Source organism: Rhopalosiphum padi, chromosome 2 (genome assembly GCF_020882245.1).
Source record: "Rhopalosiphum padi isolate XX-2018 chromosome 2, ASM2088224v1, whole genome shotgun sequence".
NCBI classification, from domain to species: domain Eukaryota; kingdom Metazoa; phylum Arthropoda; class Insecta; order Hemiptera; family Aphididae; genus Rhopalosiphum; species Rhopalosiphum padi.
The window spans coordinates 30,252,035-30,278,931 of NC_083598.1; the positions used below are offsets into that span (position 1 = coordinate 30,252,035).

Here is a 26,897-nt window from a genome sequence, read left to right on the forward strand (position 1 = left end):
GAATATTTTCTAAGTTTGATAGTTATATTATGTTATGTTGCGTATGTGAAAACTTGCAAGTGCGTCGTAAGTTCTAACGTCAAAATTGTTAAAGGTATACGTACACGATTAATAGTTTGAACGTTATTCCAACAAGATGTTTATTCACAAAACCATGTACAATAATATAATAAACCGTTTGTAGTATGTGTACATAAATACAATATTTAATATTACAGTATTAATATTGTTGGAATTATTCTTAGAGTGTTGTCATAACTTTGTTTGTGTTGATAGTACTTACAAGTTAGTGAAACGAAATGTATCCGATTGAGAGGCGTACGTAGTCGTCGGAGTATAATTTGAATCCCGTTCACATTTCTATGGTAACACGCAGGTACTACAGCAGCAGCCAGGTCACTCGTATTTCACCGACGGGATTCATCTAAATAATTCAAAATTTAACTAATAATACATACATTAAATATTTATATTTTATGGGGCTGGAGCGAGACGAATTTTTGGTCACATTCATATCGTATTCACTATATTACGTATTATGGTTTAAATTCGTTTTAATGATTGTTTATTTTCGTATAAATGTGTGATAAATTATCGATTCGTACATGATCCTGTGGTTATATGTTGTGACTGAATTTGGAAAACGTGTTGAAGTTATAACTTAGTTGAACAAGTAATGGATTTAAATCTGAACACACCGCGCAATGAAAGTTATTATACCCAAAATTGTTATGGAAAAAACTTGTTACTTATTAAATTTATTTTGCATACGAATACGTGCATTGCGCTTGTATCATATTTTACCTTATGACCATAAGCTCGTACACAGCTAATAATACCTATATTATGTATAGTAAACGGAAACATAAGTTTCCATATTTTATAAAATAACTTTTTTTTAACTGTCAAACTACCGTTGAAATATCTATCTAAAAATGTTCTTAGACTGATGCCAATCATCCGCACGCTCTAAAATCATATACAGCTTCAAATATTTCAATTTATTTATGTCAATAACCCATATGGTTATAAAATATAAATTTTAAATCCTTGAATAGTTCAATATAACAAATATATTTATTTACTTAATATTTTTTCAGATTACAAAAAAAAACAAAAAAAAAAAAACGTTAATTTAACTTTTCTTCAAGGAATGATCAGGGATTTACTAAAAATATATTACTTAGGTATGTATATTGTTTCAGGTTGGTACGTCACTACATAAAGACAAAACTAGCTAAGATATAATAATTGTATAATATTATAATGAATCACTATGAAACATTGTAGGTTTTAAATTTAATTTCGTCGTATTAAATAATAAATTTGTATATGTAATTTACTTGATACACTTATTCCCTTCTGACTGGCGTTATGTCTTAAAGCTATAATTCGACTTTTCGACAGATACAATCACGAATCTTTAGTATTATTATTAATGGGAAAAATTCTAAATAAAATAATATTTTTTTAAATTTTATCAGTCAATATATAATTTTTTTTTTTCAATGTTAAAACTTAAAATATTATATTTTTATATAGATATAATTTAATATTGTTTTTATTTCATTGACTTAACACCTGAAATCTAACACTATCGAAGATTGTGTTTGTTTTTACTTTCTTCAATCCATAAAAATTAATGTTCGTTTAACGTTACGATTTAAATACATGTATGATTACGAAGAATTCATTGTATTGTATAAATATAATCTACAATATTGTTGACACCAGTCTTATGGTTAGCCACGACTACCTGTACCGATTTGAAAAGGTGGAGGGATAGATGAAATAGTATTTTTGATAAGTAGTGTGTAGAACCAAAAGTGACTTTTTCTTGTTGTTCAACAAGTGTTATATTCTACAGGTATAAATAAATACTATCTGACGAAGACGTCTCTTCGGGACATCGGTGCATTGACTCCACTTGGTTTATAGATCACAAGTATACAAATACTCGGCCATATAATGTGTACGCGAATCTTTATTTGCAACTAACTCAAGGTCGGAGTCTGGTGGAATGATCGGCAGGGACAAAACACCGACATAATACACATGAAATCACGTGGTGATATACCTACATCCGTTCACTATCCGAAATGCTCTGAAAGGTTAATGGCAGAAAAGGACACCGATAACGGGGTGTCGGGACCGTGTATACCGGCATAACAAAAAGACACGCACTCTATTAACGACGTGCCTCTGAGCAGTGGTATTTTGAGTGGTATACTTGGATGGATGACATATATATATATATACCCATATAATGAATACACGTACTCTGTAAAAATAATACAAAGACTTTCGTATATCTTGACACGTTTTTTAAAATGCGTATAGGTAACCTGTATACCAACGATAAACGCTCGGAAGTGATATAAAGCCGTTATGGATACACTCTGGACACACGGTTTGGACTTTGAACGGACGGTAGACCGATCTAATCAGAAGTTGGTATTTCGACGACATTAGCTGGTTAAGGTGAACACGGAATAAATATGACCCACAAACAGACCACGTCTGGCGTGTCGAGCGAGTCCCGTTTCGCCGCCGACCAATCTCGCCTCATAATTCTCAAATTATTCCTGTATTAAAATATGGTTATGCATTTTGTAATTTATAAATTGATGAATAGATACGGATAAATATTTATCATTTGAAACGATCTTAATACTATAGGTACTAGATATCTGAATTCTGAAAATTAAAAATGTTAAAAACATTTTTAATAAATACACTAAGCTCGAACAAAGAGCTTACTGTCTTAAGGAAAGAGTGACAAGCGACCCTCCACAAATTAAATGGATTGATTATTTGGACAACGTTAGTTATTTTTTAATTAAACACAACGAATTTTATCTACGGTTATTTATTATTATATTATTTTTATTATGCAAAATCATCGATTTTTTATTTACGACTATAAAAGGTATCTAATAATGGCGTATTCAAATGTACATAAATAAATAATACATTCATATAATTAATTAGTATGTAATTTATAGTATTTTATAAGTTGTATTAAGTTACTAGAAAAATAAATTCGGCAAAATGGAACGGATAAATGGGAGCTGAACGTCTGGCGTAGGTACACACAACACGGGCAACTGACGAAAAACAGACGCGTACAACAACACCACAATTTATTTTACAACTACATAATATCATGACGGCGGATATACCTTTGACACACAACTACAGTACAACACAACAAGAGTCTTAGTACAGGTGGATGACCGCGTCGTAAACGAATTGAAGTAGCACAGCAATACGACATATATACGGCCGTCTATACATCGCGGACGTACTAATGGACAAATATAATTGAAAGTAAGTAGGTACTGATCCGGTATCCTCACGAAAAAAACCTTGTCAAGCATCTTTAGAACCGTATTATATATATAATACGTGACGCAGACCAATCGTTCGTAAACGGCATTAACAATAATTTCTGCTCGAAGAGCACGGAACATTTTACAGCTTATGCCTGGGAACCAACGAACATCCTTGTAATAGTAAACTAATCTTCGTTCAAACCACGGGATAGTCAAATATTGCACATTTTCACTTGAATTTAATGGCAGGAATGCACTTGATATTATATAATATTGACATAATTTAATATGAAAAATATTCGTTTTTAACTACGCCGATAACTAAAATGATGGTCGGTCCTAATCCCGTAAGAAAGAAATATCAAAATGTACTTCCAATCATAAAAAAATATAGGTTTCTTAGGAGAGTTATTAAAACAAACATTCAAAAAACGTACTACAACATGTAATAAGGAGAAAAATTAAGTTCGTTTATCGAAATTTCTTCTTTTGAAACATAAAGTGCAGTTTGATAATCATCATTGGATGTTCACAGGAATGGAATGATTTATTATATTCACAAAAATAATTATAATAATAATAATTAAATAACATTAATTTTTACTATTGAATCCGGCTGGTTACACCTGTTATTGTCCGTTTCAATATACTTTAATTATAAGTCATTTAAAGGGTTAAAGACTGTTGAATATGAATTTCATAATACTGTAGTTCAAATGTTTACAAAATATATGGTACACATTATATTCGTGAAAAATAAATTATGAAAAAGTTAATTTTTAATAAACAAGTGCTGGAAAACGTATTTCTGACCATTCTCAGAATTGTAATTTGGTGGATGAAAGAGTTTGAATGTCCACTGCCCCATGCACACTCACGTGCACTGGCTTATCTTTTATTTATATAAAAGATGAAAGTTTAAAGTTTGAACAAAAATATGCATAGTAATATAAATGAAGAGATGGGTACTTTTGAAGGTATAAAACAAGACGTTGGAAGTTAAAAACACTATAGGTAACGTTATGACGTGTATATAAATTCGAAATAATATTTTTCAGGAAATCCACACAATTTTTTTTTATTTTTTTACATTTTTATCATCACTGCTATAAAGGTGCTTGTGATTTTTTTTGAAGAAAATAAATACAGTTTTTATATAATACGGTACGACAAACAGAAAAACCGATCGTAAATTATGGCTAGCGGTCGTGTAATAACTTTGACCATATCAAACGTCTTTGATCCTGACAAAATTTCAATTTTTAGAATTTTTGAGAACACTAATCGGAAAATAATATAACTTGTAGCGTAATGTATCTATGCTAATCATTTTTTCTTTCTGAGCTGACAGAAAAAAGCAACCGTTAAAATAGATATTCTGTCACGACGAATGTGAAACCGAAAAACTGTTATCCCGTAATACATTGCACATACTGTAACTTTTATATCCTCACAATGTTATAATATATTATGATAAGCAAGTGACTCATTCTGGGGAAGGTGCAGGGGGGGGGGTTGCTTTCTCTGGGTACGTTTCTATTTGACGCGTCAACGGTATTCGATTTCGTCGTTGAAAAAACGCGATACTAAGTTGCTATAAAATCGCTGTTGAGCGTCCTATCCATCACGAATTTATGTGAGTGGTTATATATTTTAATCAACCAATAGGATAAAGGAATTTATTCAGGAACGTTTTATACGCGCTCGAGGGCGTAAATATTATTATATAGTACGTAGCGTCGGAATATACAAAGGTCGATGTATATTAATCAACGTCAGACGACGAAAAATATTGAATTAACCGACGATATACGTATGCGCGTTTAACGACGTCGTACACTCGAAAATAATATCTTGACTGTCGGTAATAATTAAATTACGAACGCGTGTACGTAGGTACTTGCTATAATATTACGCTCGAGATACAAGTTTTATAATTAATATTAAACGATCGCGTTCCAGCAGTATGATAATAACATAGCAATGTCAAAACATTAAACGGCCAACTCGTATTAAAATATAATATTATTATTCGCGATAACGTGATAATTTATTGGAATGCAATGATAATATATTATGTTATAATATTAAGTTTGTCTCTAAACCCGTTTCAACATAATAATATTCTGATATTATACCATATTTACCTATTTTCGTATCCCGTTCACTCGGTTTTAGTACGAATTTGGCCGTTACTGTTGCACACAACTTGCTTTATCCGTCTGGCAGTCAGAACGTTGTTTTTACGTGAGAAAAAAAATATGAATTTAAAGTAAAATATTTACTAAACATTTATTCAGTCCGGCGCGGAGTTTAAAACATTTTTACTATCATCTACCTTGCGTCGTATAATATTATAGCTCGTATATTATGTTCCGTTCTGTAAATTATTGTTATTTTAACGTAGTATCTGTGTCATTTTCATTCATTTACGTATCCATACGAATGGCTCAACCAAATCAATACATTTTAACACATTTCCATTTGGCAAAAACATCGAGAAACGCGAACGTTGAATTAATAATTAAAATGTATACTGATGGAATAACGCAGATGCCGCAACGGGACGACGAGTAGGACTCATTTCGCTTTGTCCGTTACACCGTAAAAGCCAGAGGTCATTTGTTTTTTTCTGATTAAGCTGGTTTTTTTTTTTTTTTTGATAAAGTTTAGTTTTAAGTTATTACAACTAACTTGGTTTTGTTCTTCACTTTAGTTTAATTAATTTTTTTTTTTAACGTGTACTTAATCGAAAATATATTTTGTTTAATTATTATGGATAACTGAGCATATAGATCGATTGATGTATTGAATATGCTGTTGTTAGTGTTTTTATTATATATATAATATACTGGTTCATTATATCGGGAACCACTCAATATTTAATATTTATACATTTTTTTGCACAAATTTTATTTACATAATTTCTAATCGAAATATGTATTGAAATAACATTTTTTACCGCTATAATTTTTAAAGTATTCTAATTTTTGAATGACATCATACATTGTAAATTTCATAGTCTGAAGTTCTAAGGCAGAATGTTTTTTTGGAGTATTTTGATAAGTACATAAAAATGGAATTAGGATGAGTAGTTTATGAGTTATAAATATTTAAATTGTAAGCTGAGTAATACCCAAGCTAACATTTTTTTAAGTATACCGTACCTCTTTAATCCATTCCTATGAGCTTTGAATACTTACAATTTAAAATTAATCACTCAGAAAAGTAAAAACTTAAAAAAATTATAACGATAAAAATATTGAAAAATTTTGTTTTATTTTGGTAATAAATTATGTTAAAAAATATTTTAAAAAAATATTAATACATTTTAAAATATTAAATTGTTCAATCAAAAAAATCAATTTGTAATATTATATACTATTATTGCGTATCTGTCATCACTGTTTAAACGAGTAAAATTGAGTAAAAGAAAAAAAACTGAAATTTTTACATGAAATCAGTCTAAATCGATTTTTATTTTTGGCTATATTATATTATTAAAATAAATCAATAACTGTAGAGCCTTGGTGTTTTTCTAAACTTTTTTAAAAATTAGACATTTTTTTTTTTATGTGCGATAAAATATCTTCATTGTAAAAAGCTTGAAAATATGATATAAATATAATATACATATTAAGTTCTTTTTAACTTGATTTAAAAAAAAAAGTTTAGCTTAAAATAACACATACATTTTTTATGAACTTATGAGTGATCGAAGTATAAATTATAACAAAATTGGATATACAAACGTAGAATAATCATTTATGGTTTTTTAACAAATATTATTCGTGACTAATACAAACTTTTGCCATTACATAAAATATTATTATTCACTCTACACATTATTGAAAATATTTAGTTTAATATATATTTTATACACCAAACCCACCTACACCAAGCTGTTATTTAGGTCAATAATTTTGGTTACATATAAAATATACAATTCGTCAAAATTTATAAACGTTTACAGTTTAGGTACGAGTGAAACACACATATTTATGGAACGCTTATGAAAATAAAAATCTTTTTAATACCAAATATATTTATACTTTTTAATTTGCAATTATAACCAGTGCTTGATTTGGAAAAAAAACTAGAAGGGGGACTCAGCGCATGTTGGTTGAACGAGCGTTCCACACAAAATTTACTGTCACATTACCGTTCGGAGCAAACTGCCTCACACCACCTATAACGGCTATAACCACATGTAAACCCCAAAAAAATCATTTATTATACAAAAATATTTTAAGGAAAGAAACACTTATTTATTTATTACATTATAATTTATAAAGATATAATCCATAAAATATAAAATCTATTATCTATGGCATAATCACAAATATATGTTTATGTTTCTGTGTGATAATTTCTTATGACTATATTTTACGGTAAGGGATTTTACCATTTTTAACCATCAAATTTTTTGTCATAGTCGTTACAAATGTACAAATATTATGGTTATAGGTATATTTTACATCAGAAAAACTGATGATTTATAAATTCAGTATGGTAAATGTTGCGTTCCCAGCGTTATGTTTCAAAAAAATAAAAGGGGCACGCTAAAAAAAAATTAAAAAAGAACAGGGACCCCCACGCCACCCCCCCTCAAATCAAGCACAATTTAAATTTGTAACATGTCGCGTCACAACGTGACACGCTCTTTGATACTGTTCGGCCCAAGCCGTTTCGTGTTATAGATATTATTATAAATTATAAGTAAATAACAAAATATGGTTTAATACAAATAAATAAGCAGCATTTGCTATATTTTTTTAGCCAAAGTATCTTAATTACACGGCTGTGCATAAATTAATTTTTATTATTTCATTGGTTACAGTAGATAGTACGCTTTATATGTAATCTGTTTCTATTTTTGAATATACTATTTGAATAGCACGTTATTTCCTTACACAAAGTAGGTGCATGTAAATAATATTTTACATAATATGTTTGTTTCTTAGATTTCTTTATTATTTATAATAATTAATAACGATTATTAGGTAACATTTTCAAAAGTCTGATAAAAGACGTAATAATAATAATAATAATAATATTAGAAAAACAAATCAAAGATAAACAGTTTAAAAGTTTACAACTATTTTATATAATATCATATATAATATATTTTTTATTTATATGTATAATATAAAGTGTATAATAACAATTGTTCTTTTAAACAACATTGAATGCTCGTACATAATATACATATATATATATATATATAATATTATATGCAAATGCAATATATAAAGACGTGAAGGATAATAATAATAATAATAATAATAATACTTGAGGTTATAGATAACCATTAATCTATATAATATAAATATTATCTTTACAAGACGCATTAGTGTTAAATCATTTTTTTTTATTATTTGAAGACACTGATAAATCAATTAGACACACTATTTACGAATTGATATTATGTGATCAGAGCTGTATTTTTGACTGGGTGCAAATATTACTTGAAAAAAAGTATAACAAAAAAGTAAATAAATATTCACACTCACGGTATGTTTTGTAAAATAATTAAAAAACAAAAATACAAATAGTGAAACAAATTGAGTTTAGACGGTATTATTATATTCTCAACTAACTGTTTGCAAATTATTTCGTGTAAAATATTTTTTATAATACCATTTATCATCATTTGAATATTGTGTTTAGGAAGAAAAATTAATATCAAAAACTTGTTTTGATTATTCTACAATAAATGGTGTAGCGAAACGAATTGGTTTTTTAATCGTTTTTAATAACTGATACACTTGTAATATTATTTTCGTACAATTTAAATAGCTCATGGAATGAAAAAACAAACCCAGAAATAACAAAAGTATTGTTAATGTATTATTATTATTTTTTTTTTTTAACATTTGCGGCAAAGAGAACTGACGACTTAATTATATAAATTGGCACATATTGATAACGATATCAATTTTATTTTAAAAGTCAATCAAAACGCACTCGTGTATAAGTAAATTAAATTATAAAAATGTGTATATGTTTCACCCTGGTAAGAAACTAAATTTGTTAAGAAAATAAACGTTGCTACTTTATATAATGTACACCGTGTGGAATATCCTGCACTGCCATTAAATCGTTTACATAACGAATATTTTGTTTAATCGGCTATTTAATCATTTTAAAGACATTAAATGCAGCCTTATCTAATCTCATCGCAGTCGTGTGTTAACCACGGAAAAACCATCAAACAACATTGAGTATTTTTGTAATTGTATAGTTTTATGCCATTTATTTCTAACCACAGTTATCAATAGTGTATTTGTCTAAGCAAAGAGCCTTGAAATCAATATATTTTATAAATCTCAGACTTGAAAAACCAATTATCCGCACTACGACCATTTAATTTCAGAATAGTGAATATTTTATCATAATATTGAACCAGTGTCGAGACATTTTTTTTATCTCCATTTTTAATATTCGTCGTCAGTAAGATTATTTTTAATTTTGTATACTTAGAAGTAAATGATAAATAGTAACGATAACAATAATACATTATGATATAAAAGTAACAAATATTAAACAAACAATAAAAAAAAATATATAACAAATATAATAATAACAAAAGTAATAATAATAGTAATAATAATAATTATAATAATGATAATGATAATGATAATTATAATAATGGTAACCGAACTAAATGTACGTATAATCGTAAAATTGGCATCAGATTAATGGCACTGTGATATTAATCGTATTGGAAATCCTGAATTTTATAATTGTTTCGTTTATAATATTGTACTTGATGTGCAGTTTTCCAATTTAGTAAAAAAAGGTCAAAAATAAATTTAAGAATAATTATTTCCAAGTGGAAATAAAATTTCCGAAAAATTACAAATAAATGTTTTTCTCAATCAACATTATCGTACGCATATGTTCTAATATTTTAATATTATTTTGTTGTGTAATTAAGGCACGTAAAACAATTTAAGAAAAAATGCAATGATTTCCGTTACAATAATATAATATATCAATTTTATAGATAATTATTAATTAATATACAGCCTATACAATGTTGTGTTTCATAATAATAATAATAATAATTGTAGATGAAGATTTGAACCTTTTGCGCGACAACGTCAATTTTGAAAGCGTATAATATAATATACTAACATTCTAGGGACTATGAGTAATACTTAAACACGCTCTATAATATATCACTAAGAATTTATGAAGTAAATAGTTTATAATGTAATGTAAGTTTCAAAATACACATAATACCTGTTCACTTACTAATAGGAAAAACCACTATAATTAATATATTTATTTAATATCTAAGTTAGGGGTATAATATAATTTGGTCGTCAGCAGACAACGAAGAGAAATTATTCCAACAGTGACTTTATAGCCCAAACCGCCTGCGATGGGGTGTGGTCTTTGTTGTCGACCTTTCGACTAATTTACGTGGATTTCCTGCTTATTATAACTTATCCCACTCATATCTCCGCTTATAATTTTATAATATTATATAATTTCTCGTCGTGTAGGCACGAAATGGTAATCTCTTAATCTCCGTCTATTTTTCTGTTGCTGACGACCATTGAAAAAAAGGACTTCTATAATTATATCCAATCAAATACTAACATAATAATTATTTAACAAATTTAAAACATTTCAAATTATTTTACGTTACAATTCGATAAAACCAGTCTTGCCACAACAATAAAACAAACAAATATTGTTTTTTTAACATATATAATAAAAATTTATATATTATATTATATATATATATATATATTTTTTTTTATATAAATCATAATGTAATATGTTAATTTAATATAATATTATGTCCAACCTACGGGAGAAATCATTGGCTATTTGAAAACGATTTCGGGATTACATAAATTCACCTGCAATACCGTTGTGGATACGATGTGGACCAAGAGGAGGATTTTTTCGACGAAATCGGCAGCCTTCCAATAAAATATTATAACTGAATATAATAGGGACGAAATAACGTAACCGGATGTCAGGGCCCGATATAAAATATGAATTATAGTACGTCTAGCAATTAAAAAAAGACAACTGAAAAGCTTTTTGCGTTTTAATATTAATCAATACCATACACGTACACATTCATATTATATTAAGCGTGTAGGCATGCCTGACTACTTCTCGTTGGAGTGCGTATATATAATATAGATAGAAATCCTTCATCAAACGAAAACGACCATTGTCGAACATTTGAATTGTCGACGGTTTATTTAAACGTGTTGAAAATATATTATTGATTTGTCAGTTATAGGTGGGCGGGTAGATAAAGGTAAAGTTTGTCCTTCTCAGTTGTACATTTTAATGCAAAGGACAGCGTGACGATATCGTATACGTTTAGCTACAGAACGATATCCGCGTAAAGCCGAGCGATCTGCAGATAGAGTTAGTCACTAAAGTTACTTTTTTTTTTTTTTAATAATAATTTTAAAATTGAAATAAAAAAAAATGTTTTTACTGTTGTCGCGAGTTACAACGAAATATTTTGTATAATACAATATTATATTATAGTCAACTGGTAATCTTATTATAATACGTGAGTTTTGAACAATAATGAACATAGTAAACGAATGAAAATCGATATCGACTAGAGAGATCATCGGTGTGTGTAAGAATATTCGTGTCACGAATGCATTTTGTAAACTTTTTGAACTGCGTGGCTCAATTAAACCGTAAAAACGAGAGAAACCATTTTAACTTGTGCTCATAATAATTGCCAACATCATTTACTATCATTTGTCGTGGCGAATTTCGACAAAGAATTTCACTACTACGCCAACTCGCAAAGGCAACGAATATTGAATTATAATAATTTTAGTTATACGTTTGAGACGATACAAGAAAAAAAACTGAAGAACGACAATCGAGGGGGTGGGTGGGCAGGTAATAGCTTTTACATACGCTATGACAGTGTGCGCAATTATAAAGGAGATAGTATATAATGGAGTTAAGTTAATGTTAATCGCCACAAGAGACATGATTGGACGTGAATTCAAAAAAATAAATTAACGGCGTACTGAATCGTACACTTAAATGCATACCGATATACGAGCCCCGACGATGTGATGAGAATAGCTCAAATAGTTCAAAACTTTTTCGATCCAATTCGTCCGTTAATACAGGACATTTTTTTATGTTTGACAGTTAAAATATATAATATAATATCGATAATAGTAGCTAGGTAATAGAATATATTAAAAACATCACGCGTATTAAACGTGTTATAAATAACATAATAGTATTATAGTGTATTATAGTCATTTTGGTAGCCCAAAGAATTGATTTTGTAACCGTAATAATATAATTATAAGTTTATAAGTAGTTATTATTATTATTTTTTTTTTTACATCCCTATTTACACACAACGTTATTGAAGTCTCGGTGTCGAGTTGACAAAACGTTTATTATTTTTAATTTAAATTTTTTTTTTTTTGAATTTTGAATTTTTTGGTCAGTCAATCTAGTCTTCCCACTTCGGGAATGCGGACGGTGACACAAACAAATTACTGTCCTTGTTGGCGGGTAGCGGTTCTAAGTTAGTAGGCCTTTTCGGTTCGGTCTTCTCGTTGACCACTGCTGCAGTGGAACAAGCCGCAGTGGAGCTGACGCTGGTGGAAGTGATGGTAGAAGTGGAGGTGATGGTGTTAGCGGAAGTCTTCGCCGAAGCCGGGGCTTGCGGTCGATTATTTTGTGGTTTTGTCAATGTCGTCGTTTGCGATTTCATTTTCAGTTCAATTCTCTCGTCCTCGTCCACCCGTGGTTCCAACGTGCTATGCTTTATACCGTAATAGAAGTAAACAAATAGACCTGGAAACATTACACAGAATTATAATATTATATATTATCATACTTTGTCGTTTTTATAATGCAACTTAAAAGATTGTGCATATTATATAATTGTTTATCAGAGGTCAATATATATTTTTGTACATTGCAATCATTTTTTTATGTGAGCGAATTTCCATTCATATTGTAAAATTCTGAAATTGAGTATAATTATTATTTTAATTGCCGTCGTGATTCGTGATCATTTACTAATTTATTAGAAATTAATTTTTACTGCACATGATATGATTTATTTACGATTATTTATATTTAATTATTCTACTTCCTATAAATTAATCCATTGTTTGTTGAAATGAAGTTCGTGATTATTAATTTTCCTATGTTGAATTTGTTTTAGTTATATATTTAATAATCTATACACGTATGAAACGACGTGTCCAAAAAAAAAAAAATATTGGTTGAATTACAGGTATTACTGAAAACCGAATTTCGTCCGCAGTTTTTTGGTTGTAAGTTCAACACGCGACAGTTCGAGTAATATTCACAAAAGTTGTATGTCAATATAAATAATTTGGGACTATTTAAGTTTTCTAATTAGGATGCTCCAATTCTCCAACTTGTTGGATACTTTATATAGTTTTATATAGGTTTCACTAAACGCTATAATATTCAATAAAGCTGAAAATTAATTTTGCCCTTCCTTTATAACGATCTAATTTTAAACTTTTAAAATTAAAATGTATTTATTAATAATGGAAGTTGATAACATTTTAAGTGTGAAAAACAAATGGTAATAAGTTTTTATGACTATAAATTTGCTTTTCATAAGTGTTTATTAATATTCAAAGATGGCCGTAATCAAAACGTACACCTAAATCTCTTTTATGTAAATGATTGTTCTCAATCTGTTAAAACTATAAAGGAACATTTATACATTTTAATTATTATTGGGAATGCAACTCAAACCATTTGTTGATAACCTATGCAGACGAAATATAATTTAAAGTGTTACATGGATGCAGCAGTGTGATTTTCCAAGCTATCCTTGTAAAATTCTCGACCCCACCGGTGTTAAGTTTTATCAATACATACAGTTTATTTTAAAGTAATTTTTCCTATTGTTGGAAACTACAAAACGAAATATCGGCTTTTTCTTATACGTTATACATATTTTTCTTTGACTAAAATGTATTTAAAAGCTGATGATAACAAAATAATCCATATTATAATAAGCGAATCATTTTAAAAGATTACAAATATAAGCTTTTACACTTGTACGTTTTCCATCATTGAATGATGATTAAGTATAATATTTCTAAAAAACTTGTAGCTAATGACAAATCATAATATAAATGTACAGAAAAAAATGAATAAAAGTTCACATTTTTGTAAACTATTAGTTTATTAGTATGACAAAACTACGAACATTTACAAATATATTATATAAATGTGATTTATAGTACATATATTTTTAATTGTAATTGTAATTGACATACCTACCATTTCTTAAAACGGTTACAAAAAAAATTCAAACTAATAAATTACTTGTTATACGAAGCTAAAAATTCAAGAATAATAAAACATTTAATTAAATTTACTGAAATAATCAAATAAAAATTTGTTGAATAAATAATAAAGGAATATATTATTATATAAACATTAGAAACGTAAAAACATACGAATTAATTTTTTCAGAATCAAGAATAAAGTTTATAAAACTTTATTATTACTTATTCAAAAATAAATTATATCTGTTTCAACTAAAATTTTAAATTTGCAAAGTAGTTTTAAAGTTAAACAAAAAATAATTATCAATATCATTTATAACTAGGTTAGGTTAAGTTATTAAATTCAGTTGGATTCAATGAAATTAATATTTTACTTTAAATTTAAAACATGTTATTCGAATGTTTTGTACCACAAACTAAATTAATATATTCTGATACAAACAATGTTATAGTATATGTTATACATACCAATTGAAACCCATACGATTATTCGAAGTAATGTCATTGAGCTCAGCTGAAATATCAAGTACAAATTGACGGCAATTGAGAATGACGGTACGAATGGAACCCATGGTGTTTTGAAGACGAGTATTTGTCTGTAAAATTAGAATAAAAAAGTATAAATGATTTCAAATGTATACAAACGATACAAATATAATATGTTTTGTATTTGTTTAGTAATAGGGTCGTTTTTTAAACCCTTATTATGGTTATATTCCATGAATTTCAAAAAGCATTAATCGAAAACTAGACGATAAATCGTAAAATTATATTAATTATAATAAATTAGTACTTAATTCTACAATACAGTATTATACGCCATAAGATATTTTAAAGGCCATTAGTTGAATAAAACTAAAATCAAAAATTTCAATATTTTATTAACCATTATTGTTTATGCATAAGTCATCGCTATTATAACACAATTTTTAATGCTTTATAGAAAAATACAAATGTATAACAATATTATAATAACGTAGCTTCTTGTGGTATGTCAATAAAATGGGTTAGTATAATAAATGATGATGGTTCGTTAAAAAATAAGAAATAAATGAATTGATTAGTCATAAAATATTTGAAATTTAAAAAAAAAAAACATTTTCAAGAGTTACTATGAGAATATTATAATTACTATTATGTGTTCGTGTTCTAAGCATACTCCAGACGTAGACAATTAAGCATCTGTATGATGCGATACTTGCAAATAAATATCATTACAAACGTACTATATAGCGTTTTATACAGTTACATAATGTTATACAGAATATATTGATACGCATATTCATCACCGATAAACCAGAACAAAATTAAATTATCTTTAATAAGTGACTTGAGATTTCATACGGCAATGAATAATTTTTTTTAAATAAATTTCGATGATTCACGTATTTTATTATGCATGTTTTTAGGTACGTTTTTTTTATATACATTACTCACTCTTAAATAAATATCTGATGGCAATACATATTTCAATAAAAAAAATTATGAATAGTGTATCATTATTATTACATTACGAACGATAAGTGTTTGTACTAAACCAGGCACGACCGGTATAAGTATATGTATTTTGTATACAATATTTTTATGATTAGAATAAAATAATATCAATAACAAAGTATTTTTAATTTCGACAGTAACAAGACAAATGCGAATATAATAAAAATACATACGAAAAATAATATCTACTCAAAGTTCATATTATAATGATGCTGCGTAGACAAAAAATGTGGAATTCTATATTATTATATTTTCCCGGCCTGACATTTTTACAACCTTCTTCGTAGCGGGTGATAATCAAATAAAAAAAAAAATATTGTCGAAACATGAAGTTTAATATTATATCACGATGATGTCCGTTATTATTAGACATCGAGTTTTTCCAAAACATTGGACACTCCTGTTTTTTATGATAATTTTACTAATGATTTTTTTTTAGTCAAATAATATAAGTTTTAATGACGAGTTGATATAATAATTTAATAACTAGTATGACAGTTTAATACATTTGGAATACAATGAATTTGAATTTTAGATCAAAACATTTTATACACGATTTTATTTATAAATACGTTTCATATATATTATACATTATTAATTAATAGATATTTTATGTTTACAAAACAAGTAATTGGGTCATGTGGGTTTTAATTAAAATTTGTATAAAATCGTCCCTCGAAACTAATAAATAAAGCATGGTTAACTATTTGGCTTACTTTTCGATTTTTTTTATATACATATATGTATCACATTCCCTACGCGAACATTAAATTTTTATAGCCACATTGTAATCTCCATTTTCGACAACAAAATTTTTACTCGTGATATTAAAGTGAAATACGTGACAGAAAAATAAATAAATAAATCGTCTGAACGTGAGTAATTTGTATTGAGTTTGTGACGGCTTTAATTCAAATGAACTGCAACGGTTCCGTAGTATATAATGCCGATGGCTAGATATTTTGTATTTTCCATGATAGGGTACATATGTTGGTATAAAATATTATTTTTAAGCACAAAAATAATAATTTATAATTTATACAACATGAAAATATAAAGACACAATAACTGCAAATACATTAATTATAATAACACACCGAGATCTTACACAAGGATAATATTGAGTTACACGGTATCACAACTCATTTTAATCTACAAGCCAATTATTTAGAGACAATTTTTTCCTTGTTTTGGAATATTTTGGATTCTGAACGAGATGATGAAAGTATTAATTTCACAATAATATATATTTTTTCTTTGTGTTTGTTATCGTCTTTTGGGGTGGTAAAACAAGCATTTTCAACTTTGAAGGAGGTTTATGATGGAACATTGGAATATTATTGGTACTTTAGGTCAAAAATAAAATTCACCTATAAAAATAACCAAAAAAAAAGGGGGGGAATTTTTACGTAAATATAATATTAACGTATAATATATAGTATACAATATTCAATTAAATCGATTTATTTTTTATGCTGTAACTCAAAAACGAATAACTGTAAAAATATTTGAATTTGTCGTCAAATATTACGTATGCTAGTATTTACTACATATTATATAATTTTCTAAACATATTTAGTGTTTACTATTTTTGAACTATTTATATACATTTAAGACTTGTTCTTAATTTTTTATCCATAAATAATTATTCACCGAGTCAAAATTCTTGAACATTTATTGATTAATTTAAAATTTAAATTTTAACGGAATTTGGTACATATATAAAATAAACGATGAGTAATGAGGGTTAATATTTTTATTGTCATTTAAAAACAATATTTGCGAGAACTCAAAACATTTAAATGTTTTCCAAATTTTACTTTACGCAATAACATTTTAAAAATATGTAGATTAATTTTAACATATTATCTACCTACTTATATTATATTAATTTACCTATTTAACTTGTTCCCATTATTTTTCATTAAGGTGATATTGATTAAAATATAAAAACGGTAAACATATTTATAGTATTACGACAATTAAATACTAATAAGTAATAATATAATAAATGTAATGTTTTAGGTAAAAATGTAATCAAACTTCCGTAATATCGATAGTAAAATAAATAATCTTAATGGAAATATCAATAAACATAATAATACAATTATGTACTATCATCTAGTTTACGATTTTTGTTTTCGATAATTCAGACAATTGTAACAAAAAATGTAAAATATGTACGTTTATTGTAATTATTTTATAATTGTATCGTATGATTATTATTATCCTATGTATTTGGTATTAATTATATACCACCAAGTTAGGTATATTAAGTAAAACAATTTTTATTTTGTATTTTTAAATTATAGGTACATCTTGACCAGTATCTTAAGTATAAATTAGTTTACACGAAACTATTTAGATGTCAACAAATATGATGATCGAAAGTCGCGTTAACCCCAAACTCTCGTTGAAGAGTGAAAAGAATCAAAATATATTTTCATTTCGTATTGAGGTGAATCGAATTCAATTTATTATTAAGGTCAAACCAAACAATATTGTAGAAACGTTATGAAAGTAACTATATATAAGCAACTTGCACTTACTCTTTGAAGAACCGCACATTTACTTAGAAATCGTAATCGAGTTGAAGCCAAACTTTAAGGGAACATCTTGATCTGACATAAATTAATATTAAATAGCCTCTGAAAAATTATTTTCCTCTTTTTTTTTTTTTTTATAAACGAAACGTGCAATGCTATATTATAACTTTAGACTATCATAATGGACATAACAAAATGTAGAAAGTATGTTATATATACAATCAATATTATTTTATACCAATATTTGTATAGTTTGTAACAATTATTTACAATATTTTAATCAAGACATTTCGTAAAACGCCCATACAAATATCCAATTATAATATGTATCCGAGCGTTATAATTCCCATGATCCCATGTATGAACGCGTGTTAAATATAATTACTAATATACATTATCGACACCAAAAAGTGTGACAGAAGGCGTGTAGATTTGAAATATTTGCACACGTGACATACTAATATTTTAGAAAGGGTTTCGAAACCATTATACAATTGCATTTGTAAGGAGTGAAACACTGAGTTCTTTGAGGGATTCTTGGCTAAAATATTTAGATGCAACATTTTAATTTAAAATATATTTCTAGGAACAACTTTCTTAAAATTAATTAATCAAATCAAATTATTCTCATGTTTCAAAGTTTCGTAACAAATTAAAGACAGGCATATCGAAATAATAATTTAATTTTAATTTTATAGCGTATATTATATAATATATTATGACGTATAATATGCATATGTTTTTGGCAATGCTAATAATTTAGGAAATAACTGTTAGTCGATGACTAAAATATATCGTTCGTCAAAATACTGACGAATTTTATAAAAAAAATTGTTGTAATTTTAAAAAAAAATGTTCAGAAAATATGTAAATTGTTTTAACTATTTTAAGTGATATTATATAGTAAAGTTTATATTTTAGTTTTTATTTTTTCACAATTTTATACTATTTTAATCTTTGATGAAATATTATCTGGGTTTGATTATATGTATTATATACCTATAGTTCACCATTTTATCACGACTATGTTAATAGCACACATATTATAATGTTTATTAAGTACAAAAGAATAGAACTTTTCAAGATGCAGTGAGGTCTCAGTATTATCACAATCTGGACCACAGATGATATTTCAAATGAGTAATAATTGTAAAATCAAATGTACGACTAATAAATGTGTTTGTCGTGCTAGTAATTAAATATATTTTAATTCAAAATGATATAGCAGTTTTATATATTAAAATTAATTAGATTCGTGATTAATTTAGATTTATAAATTTAGTAAGTATACACAAAATATTACTACTGTATATTATGAATTATGATACTGTCTAATAAAGAGCATCATCTTTATTTATCATAATATTATACTATTAAATACTCATATTTTTGGACAGTTCAGTAACTTTTCTTACATTTATAAGACATTGTAAGAATGTGCGTTTTACATAAACAGGTGGAATATACTATATATATATATCTAATTAGAAGTAGAGTTCAGACAAATAAATAAAACTTTAAAATTACACGTTTAAATAGAAGTCATTTAGTATTCAATTAATCAATACAATCATAATGATTTTTCTTAAATACGTTTTCATACCAAAATTTTTTACATAGGATTTTTATACAGCTCTTACTTTGAGCTCTTATCAAACATCATGATATAATTTAAAACATACAATACATCATATTAGACATGCCTAATACTATCTAATAAACTCTATATTTAGATACTGACATAATAAAATATATTATGTCCAAAATTATATGTTTTAATTTTTAAATAACCGAATATTATCAGCATGTATTTAATCTTTATTTATATTGAGGTACATTTTTGAAAAAAAAAATTAAGTACATAATATTGTAACTTTTTTTTTTATATTATAGATTTGTGCGCTTATTCTAATACACATTTTGATTCTAGAACCAAGAAGAGAAAAATTATATTCGAATTTAAAAAGTAGAAACTATATCGTTTCAAAACTACCAGTATAATAACGTTTTCCGAGACGAGTTTGAGAAAAAAACGGAGTACAACTTTCTACTTGAGTTTTTTAGTCGCAGCCTGTTACCCGCCGAATTGCGCGTGACGATAATTTGATAATAGTTTAATAATATTGATGCATACGGTTAAATATTAATTCATCTAATAACAATATTATAAATTTGCCGATGGCACTCACTTGTTCTGTGGCTTACGGGATATGGCTCCCAGCACGATGATCACGGCGATCAGCAGGGTGTACAACAGGACGTAGACGAAAGTTGACGATTCGGAAGACACGAATACCAGCAGCACGTCGAATACGATGATGAGCACGTAAAACACGCCGACCAGTTTTAGCACCACCATTCCGCTCTCCTCGGTGGCCGGTCCCATATCTACCCACGGGAATATGGCTGGGCACAGGTACGTGGCGGCCTGTTTTTGCAATGGCAAACACCGGAAACAGAGACAAATAATAGCATTCGCAACGGAAAAGAAAGCCGTCGTTACCATAATATATATTGTACAGAGTAATTCACCGAACATACTCACCTCCATCTACCCCTCCCTTATTGGGTGTTTTAAACATGAATTCGTTAAAATATATCAAGTTTCGTGTTTGATTACTCAGAACTACTACATATTTGAATTTTAATTTAGATATATCAGAATTTTCAAAATGAAGTCATATGAATTATACTCAAAAAATGATTTACAATATAAAAGAGGCACTCTTTTGAAAAAAAAATTGAATTACCACATAATACTCCTGAATAATTAAATTTAATAAAAAATTCTGTAAGCAAAAATTTGAATAAATGTATTTTAAATAACTATAGAAAATAGAGCGTGTGTGTGGAAGGGGAGAGGAGGATGAGTATTATGTTTGAAGAACCATGCTACATGTTACAGACAACAGCTACGGGTGTTTGTAAATAAATTGAGCTCATATTTGTTTATACGGGTGGTAAAAAAGTGTAGTAAATAACACCCTTATCATAGTCACTATAAAAAACATTGAAGTATATGAAGTGGCATCTAATATGTATAAGTAAAAGTTGTGAAACAAAATTGTATAGCAACATAGGTAGGTTAAAAATATTTTCATAGTTTTATAGTCACAGCGTAATAATATTAAATATTTTTTTTCCCCCCAATTCATAACATACAATATTTTATTAAATTTACTATTATTAGGCATATTATATATTAGGTAAACCGTGTATTAATTGCATACATAATAATTAATAAATACAAATTATATATATAAAAAAACACTTTGGAGTACCTATAAGAAAAACTGTTTAATTGTGTTAATGATAAATAGATTTTATAATTTGCATAATATTATCCGTCATTATTATTTTCAAGTATACTACAGTAAAAGTTTTTTTTGCCACGCGCATTTACAGTAATGCACGTACGATAATGTCCGTGGCATCAAGTTTAAATGACTATGCAAATATTTTAACTGAAAATGGGCGTTATCATTAATACACACTATTCGCTATTTATCTAATTTGTTAGGTAAAATTTACAATTGTTCCCCTTCTTTGAGTGAAATTTATGTCCACCGGCAGGTCAATGACAGACTGCAGTAGTCATTGCCATGTTAAATATTTAATGACACTAGAAAATTTAAGGCAACCCAAATAGTATATTTTTGCGAATATCATATTTTTAAACCATATTATCGGATCAATGATACATTCCCCAGTAAAATAATGAGAAAAAATTATGTTTTTTCGTATCGAGTGTCATATTTTTAGACAAACTCGTATTATATCTACTAAAAAATGACCACACCTGCAACATCATATTATTCGGCCTTTTTTTTTATCGAAAAATACCACTATGCGTTATTATTATTTTCCATTAACTATTATTTCGTTTAATAATCTCTATAATTGTTATTATTATTGTAATAATATGCTTTGACCACGACTCGATGACGTAACACCGTTGTTTTTTCGTAATATAAAATATCATAATTCATAACGTTGTGATACATTCCCGGTAGTCTTGTGTCAATGGCTACGTTGTGGTGTATCGATAACATAAGCGATTTATTGTTACAGTGAAATATGGTCAAAGAACATACACGTGTCAACAATATTACCGGGTCGTGATTTTTATAAAATAAAATTGCCATGAAAAACACTGTAGCTATAAATATTACATTATTATATCCACTACGACGAATAATATTATGTTATCGTGACTGTTTTGACGTTAGACTGTTTAGTGTTTAATAATTTATTACTGCCACAGTGCTCCTGCAGGTGTGTTCAAAAAGTTTTAATATAAATTTATGGGTTCGTAAATGTAAAGATTTTAAATTAATAGAATTAATGATAATAAAAGTTTAAACCCAATTAATAACGTCGAATTTAAGCGTTAGAGGGTGTGATGGTAAATTTTTACACATCCTTATGATAGTATAATATTTAAATCTATTATTGCGCAACATTTTGTTTGGTCATATCCGAACAACTTTTTCTGAATATTATAAACCCGACGTACCTAATTATTATCCAGTTCAAACTACCAAACATTGCAAAAATATTTAACAATATTAATCAACGATAATCGAACGGTCGGTGAGCGATTGGTATATCAAATAAATCTTGTTTTTTAACGCGCATTTATGTGATTGTGCCTTAAAGTTTATCGATTGATTAAAATATAATATCATATGCCATAAGAGGATGTTGCGGTTTGTAACAACGTCTTATCGAAGCCTCATATTACGTAATATTATAACAATACATCTCAGATTCTATGAAAATAGTATTACCTTAATGGATCTAGTGATGTTGGCGCTGGCCGCGCTGAATCCTCCTGGTGCGGCCGTCGATCCAGCAGTCGATCCCCCATGAACGGAACCATAGAATTTGCTCTCACACCTGTCCGAGACCAGGTATTGATCGTCGCGCCCCTCTTCGGAGTCGTCTCCGAAGTACGTGTCATCCGAATCCGGTGAACTGAAAAACAAATATAATAACGCACATTGTACAAATAAACATTATTATTGAATTACAGCAGGACCCGGATCGCGTGACATATATAACATATACAATAATACATGCCACATGGCGTGATTGTGCATTTCGAATTAACGGCAGAAAAAAAAATATATACGTAATTTATTATACACCACACTGCATCGTAAATTGGATATCGAACAACACTTGCAGGCAATTGGCATCAGGTGCAGTGAAAAAAAAAAATCACAACTTAAGTATAAACCCGACGTAATAATACCACACTATATAATATTATCGATTTAGTCGTTTTCTCGCTATTAGCTGTCGGTAATATTAAATGTTTATTAGTTCCGATCACAAAATTATTCACATATAACACGCTGACTGACAGTGGGCACCTGTTATTACAACGCGATTGCCATATTATTTGTCGGTTATTAATTTTATATGAAATACATAACGTTGTCAATTTAATGGAAATTAATATATTTTATGAAAAGAACCGAAAGCGCGTGACTTTTTTGGGGCTGTTGGAATAGATTTGTGCAGCTTGACTGACATATCGCGAAATAATTATGCTCTGAATGTTTGTAGTAATGGTGGCGTTGGGCTTGCACGCCGAACGTGTTCAGAATGTTTTCGTACGAGAGTTTATTATGCGAGTAGAATATCACTCCACAAAACTAGATTCTAAAAAAAATCATATGCCGTCGATATGATAATGTCATAAATTCTTGATGTTCCGGTTTTTATTTTTATTATTATTATTACGATGTCGACTACACAGTACTTTCCTACTTTAATATAGCTAGTGTATCGTGTGTTATAAAGCATTGCCACACTACGTCATAATAGTTTGTAAAAAATCATCAAATCAATTGAATCACCGATTAAACGATAATAGTTACCATAATATTATAACATGAATGTTCTTGACCAAAAAAATAATCTCGATACAATATGAAACTCATCAATGTGTTAATTATTTTCGGGTCACGCCTGACTGTAATTTTATTATTATAGTATATTTATGATGATCATAATTCATAATAATAATATATAATTTGAATATTTGAATATTACTTATATTATAGTTGGTCAGCTTCCGGAATAATAATTTTCTATTAGCACTTCGTATACCTAACTAATATCAAATCTATATGCATATGTGTCCCGAACGAATGACCAGCAATGTTTTATCGATCGCCTGCAGGAGTATAATAAAACGGAGAAAATCTGAAAAATGTAACTGCCGGAAATAAATTACTATTCTTGCGTTATCGTTTTGCGACCAGTATTATGACTATGCGACGTATATTTTCCACTGCAGGGTCGGATTCAAAATCGGTTTCGAAACGCGTAATATTCACTATAGTATATACAGTATATTAAACGAGCAGCGTCACAATACACGTTTTGGTGTGTATATAAGGGTCTGACGTTTGCGATCACTGTGATTTTATCGACAAGAGGACGCCCGGTCAGCAAACGTTTTGAAAAAAGTCTTGAATCGATCCCGTTTTAATGGCCCTCGGCACTGCATTTTTCTGACAATAGAAAACCGTACGGCGTTTTAATAGAGAAAAAATGCTCGATCCAATCCAAACATTTCTAAGTGCACTCGAAGTTAGGTACCATTTTCAAATTCACACTTGTTTTTTTTTCATGTATAATAATTAGATTCATTTTTTTTTCTCGGCGTTACTATAGGAACGACTAGGTTATTTTTTCTTCGAATATTTCCTCTTCCGAGATATAATAGTATAATATTGTTGTTTTGTATTATAATTTTATGTATGTACATTATTTATGCACATCGTAATTTAAAACATCATAATAATATATGCAAAATATTTATTTATTTTTTTGTTTTTCGTTGATAAAATCTTAAAAATGTAAATTTATTGCACTTTTCTCAATATTATTATCTAGAGCATGAAAATGTGCACGTTTTACATACAAGCGTGTTCGTGTATCAAACTATATATTTTCAAATATGATATTGTATTGACATTTAAAACAAAATAATGCTTAGTAAAAATCTATTACTAAAATAATAATAATGTATGTTTGATTGTACGGCAAACATGAACAATAACGGTAATAATAAAATAGTAAAGGTATGTTATGCACGTAATGAAAATGTCTTGATAGAATATTATTGGATTTCCAACTTGAACCTACCTATCTATATATTTACTGGTAGGTAGTAGTTGTTTTATTTTCTCGTTAATCAGACCCTCCCTTTTTTTTCACCTCATTCTTTAGTTGCGATTTTTGTTTCAAATGACTTTCAGTATAACGATAAAAAATCGTTTCTAGGTATAATTTCAGAAAATATAAACACGCGTACGTTCGAATGGCTGATATAATATTTTAAAATCATATTTAATATTGAACATACGAGCAAAGAGCTTAATGTAAGATAATTTAAATTATATTATTAACAAATGAAACTTAAAATTTAGTATTAAAAATAAAAAAATTAAATTAAAATTAATTAAGGAATATTTTTTTTAATAATAGAATAATAGAAAAATAGTTTTTCATTTGTAAACAACATCATCCTTACCATATGGTTATTAGTACCTTAGTAAGTAGTGCATAAAAATATAGGTACACGATCGTACAGTTAAGGATATACGAAAAATGTACTTTATCTAATAGTAAAATACTTGCCAAAAACAAACCTCAATTGATCTGTTCTGTTAACTAACGAGAACAATTTAAAATACAATAGACCAAGACAATAACAATCATTAAAATTCTGTTATTTGTGTTATTATGTTAATTCTGTATTAACTTTCTATTATTGTAACGTCAAATGTTTTGCATTGGTATATTAATCAATACAGACACGTATACAGGGTGGTTAGGTTTAACCCCATTCCTCCCGATATCTTTTTTTTCGTTAATAGTTAGCGGTGTCTTGTAATAATTGCACGAACATAAATCGTAATCATAATATATATATATATATATGCAATATATTTTATCAAAAAAATACAACTGTTTTTATCATTTTGTCATTTGAAATAAAAACAAAATTTGAAAACTAATGAATATTTTATTATTTCCGCAATGCAGTGATGGATCTATAATCTATGATTCATATAAAAAAAAAATTGGTTTGAGTTCCATAAAAATGCGTCAAGTGCACGTTCAGTTTTTACTCATGAATTAATCGAATGCAATAATTTTATAGAGTTACTGTACTATCGAGTCCG

At 27.9% G+C, this 26,897-nt stretch overlaps 1 protein-coding gene across 3 annotated transcripts in view; it reads right to left on the reverse strand.

Annotated features, from left to right (window-relative positions):
• Window positions 1-8,072: 8,072 nt before the first annotated feature.
• Window positions 8,073-26,897, reverse strand: part of LOC132919942 (cationic amino acid transporter 2) — a 90,493-nt gene continuing 71,668 nt past the window's right edge. For all 3 annotated transcript variants that reach the window (XM_060981890.1, XM_060981888.1, XM_060981889.1), the window contains exons 11-14: window positions 23,481-23,667; window positions 20,880-21,118; window positions 15,116-15,243; window positions 8,073-13,160 (exon numbers count right to left, since the gene is read on the reverse strand). In XM_060981890.1, the coding sequence (XP_060837873.1) occupies window positions 12,814-13,160; window positions 15,116-15,243; window positions 20,880-21,118; window positions 23,481-23,667 (901 nt within the window). In that variant the 3' untranslated portion in view covers window positions 8,073-12,813. The remainder of the gene's footprint in view (window positions 13,161-15,115; window positions 15,244-20,879; window positions 21,119-23,480; window positions 23,668-26,897) is intronic.